The sequence below is a fragment of the Elephantulus edwardii genome, unplaced genomic scaffold, assembly GCF_000299155.1.
Source record: "Elephantulus edwardii isolate Elephantulus edwardi_28Jun2011 unplaced genomic scaffold, EleEdw1.0 scaffold00005, whole genome shotgun sequence".
In the NCBI taxonomy this organism is placed as follows: Eukaryota; Metazoa; Chordata; class Mammalia; order Macroscelidea; family Macroscelididae; genus Elephantulus; species Elephantulus edwardii.
In genome coordinates this window covers 24,206,588-24,210,199 of record NW_006399755.1, presented here as the reverse complement: position 1 = coordinate 24,210,199, position 3,612 = coordinate 24,206,588, and the positions used below count along the sequence as shown (strand labels likewise).

The 3,612-nt window shown below is 36.0% G+C and overlaps 1 protein-coding gene across 1 annotated transcript in view; it reads left to right on the top strand.

Moving 5' to 3' along the window:
- LOC102850764 (leptin receptor-like) overlaps positions 1–3,612 on the top strand; it is a 67,819-nt gene that overhangs the window by 31,752 nt on the left and 32,455 nt on the right. Inside the window, exon 6 of the mRNA XM_006879837.1 lies at positions 2,442–2,587. Coding sequence (XP_006879899.1) covers positions 2,442–2,587 — 146 coding nt within the window. The remainder of the gene's footprint in view (positions 1–2,441; positions 2,588–3,612) is intronic.

The following is a 3,612-nucleotide window of genomic DNA, read 5'->3' as shown; positions in this document are numbered from 1 at the left end:
TTAGAGTCTTTTGTGTTTGAGGTGTTCTTTAGGAGCTTGAGAAACAATGCCAAGTGAGTCAAGTTCCTGAAGGGACAGTAACGGGCAGAGAAAAACAACTGGAGATAAAGAAATGATTTATGAACATAAGTATTAGAAAAAATTGAATAATAGCTAATGCTTCTAATGCTTCTAATCCCTCTTCCTAGTACATAGATTCACAAATTTTTTTGTTCGACTTGAATATATAATTGAAAACATATATGTTATGCTGTTTTGTGCTATTGAGTCAGAGCAACTCACAGCTGACCTTCCAGGAGCTATTCAAAATCAGATAAGCACCCTGGAAGAACCTGCCTATCTTTCTTCTTGATATTTTGAAGCACATGCCTTTGGATTGGTAGCACAGTTGCTTACCTGCTAGACCACAAGGGTTCTTATGTATATTTTACCCAACAGATAAATTACTCTATTAATCTGGTTTAAAAAAAAACAAAACAAAAGACAAATATTGCATAGGGCCACTGTTGTAAAACGGGATTGACATCAGGGTTGAGGGAAGACAGAGAAGGAGGGGAGGAATGATGAATATTGCATTGAAACAGAAGAGGGAGAGAACTGTTTAAAAGCAATATATGCACGGGTATTGTTGTCATTAGAGAAGTCCAGAGTGAAGGCTGCATACTGGAGTGGAGTTGGGGAGAGAGGAATTGTATAACAATTAAAGAGATTTTCTTTTATTTTTTTTAAGGAGAAGAGTGAATTGGGGGGCAGTGGATGGGCAGGGAGAAAAGTACAACAATGAATGAATGGACACCCTAAATCTCTGTAAATGTTCATTAACATTAATAAAAGAGAAAGAAAAAGGAAAAAAATACTCCCTGCCATCAATTTAGTTCTCACTTTCAAGCATCCTATAGGACAGAATAGAACTGTTTTCTAGGGTTTCCAGGGTTATAAATGTTTACAGAAATATACTGCCTCATTGTCCTCCATGGAGCAGCTGGGAGATATTGTCACTCACCCTTACAATAGCACATCATTTCGTAATACACAAGCCAACCATGTTTCCCCATTCAATTATATGTACATATATTTCCAAGCATATCAGGCCATATTAAGATGACACACCAAGGTTTGGGGTGCATTTTTTGGGGGGGACTTGATTTGTTATAAAGTTCAATATACATTTATTTCACACTATTTTCTGTGTTTTTTACAATCATTCTCATGCACCGTGTTACCTAAAATCCATCACCATTGGACCATCCCTATCATTACCCTGTCTTTTTAACATCTCTTTCAATGCAGTATACATTATTTATCCCCTCATAGTGTCCCCCCAACACCAATGTCAGTTCTGCTTTACAACAGTGGCATTATACAGTATTTGTCCTTTTATGACTGAGATATTTCACTCAGCATAATGTCCTCCAGGGGCTCTTAAAAGAAGTGCTATCAAACGAAGTCTATCTGGGTCTTGAAGCACAAAGAGTCCAAAGGAAAAAAAATACAGTAAAAATGTATCATATTTTTATAGTTTTGTAATTTATGTTTGCTGTCTTTGTTGTGTTTCTGGTCACTGACATATGTTGTTGTTATGTGCCATCAAGTTGCCCATGATTCATAGCAACCTTATACACAGTAGGTGTGAAATTTGCTCTATCTTTAAGAAGTATCACTGACTTTGGCACACCTAATTCTATTGCCCCAGTTACCACTTCAGTCCATTTTACTGGGTTCTTCTTCTTCTTCTCTGTCCCTCTGTCCTTCATGTATGATGTTCTTCCCTATGTACTGGCCTTTACCAGTAAATTTTACCTAATATTTATAGGCTTTAGTATTTTGCTTCTTTAATTTATGGTAATATTTGTAATATATCACATAAAGTATAACTCAGGTTTGACTTAAAGGTAGAGACAACAGGATTTAAATTCTTGAAATATAGATTATGAAATATGCACTATGGATACACTATGTTGTTATTGTTGCTGTTATGTGCCATTGCAACTTATAGCAGCTCTGAACGCTATCCTGGTCTGAGCTAGTCTAATTTCAACACACCAACACCCATTGCGCCATTTACTGTATCAGTCCCTCTCATATGGCATCTTCCTCTCCAATACATCCCATAAAAATTTAAAAAGTTACATTGTAATCCCAATGGTCTGTTGTTCAAAGTCACCAACTGCTACATTAGAGAAGGACGGGAAATCACCTCTTGTGTGATGTATATAAAACTCCTGTTCACTCTGATAACCTTGTAAATAGAAAATCCCAAAGAATAAATTAAATCAATTTTTCTTATCATTTAGCACTAATGTTGATGAATATCTTACATTCTTTTCAATTCATAGTTGTGAGGGGAGGTTGTATTGAAGATTAATTGTAACTTTATTGTATTGTTATGATTATAAGGAAAGCTGTTTGATTTAAAAATATTCTTCCTCCCCTCCCCCAAGTTAAGCCTGATCCACCTTCAGATGTGCATATGGAAATCACAGACAGTGGTAACGTCAAGATTTCTTGGGCCAGCCCAACCTCAGTACCATTTGAACTGAAATATGAAGTGGTATATGTAGAATATACTGCCAGAAAGGAGAAAAAAGTAAGTACATTAGGGTAAGTAAAGTTCAATGTTGGAAGCAGTTAAAGTATTGACAAGAATTTGTAAAGTCCTGTAGAATTTCCCTCAGTATGCCAAGTGTGTCTAATCCTTCTTGGGAAGGGGTTGTATTTATTCAGTACCATGCCCTTGGGTCTGCTTCAAGGATAGAATAAAAAAATGACCACATGAACAGCATTCTTACATTTCCTACAAAGTACTTTAAAAAAAATTAAATGTGTAATTATGGAGCTCTGATGGTTTAGTAGTAAGAAGCTTCCCTATTAATTCAAAGGCAAGTTGTTCAAATTCACCAACTGCTCCTCAGGAGAAAGGTAGGGAGTCTCTGTCATGTGAACTACAGGCTCCGAAAATTCACCAGAGGAGCTGTTAGCAAGCAGGTTCCCACTATATACTGAACAACAACAATTCTCTAACACAGAGAGAATTAGCAAATATGGATAAATAAAGGCTGCTGAGAGGAATCCACTTCCTAAATAGCATGCCTCTGGAAACCCTATAATCTTCAATAAATGCTGATAGATGTAGAGGGTCTTCAAGCCTTTTGTTCATAGTGCAACTATGAGTTGTGCTCAACTCAAAGGCAGTCAACAACAATTCCTCCTGTGAGATTAACTGCCTCTGAAAACCCATCAGAAGGTCAGCTATGGGTTGGTTCTGACTCTATGGTAAATAATAACATTCCTTTGTTTAAGTTTTAGAAGCATGTGTAAAAAATTGAAGTGAAAACCTTCAAAAACAATGGTTTTGACCACTGAGTTGCTTTCTCTTTGATATACTCCTAAAAAATAACAAATTAACACATGTCTGACTTGAAAGTGACTCATAATTGATATTTCAGATGTAATTTTGAGCTTCAGAAAATATTTTCCTCAATATTAACAGGTACATATTTACTTTTTTTAATAGTTAAGAACATGAAATTACAAAAACTGAATAGTGCCATTGTTGTAAAAAGGGACTGACTTAGCTGTTGTGGGGGAGACTGAGAAAGATGGTATAAATTA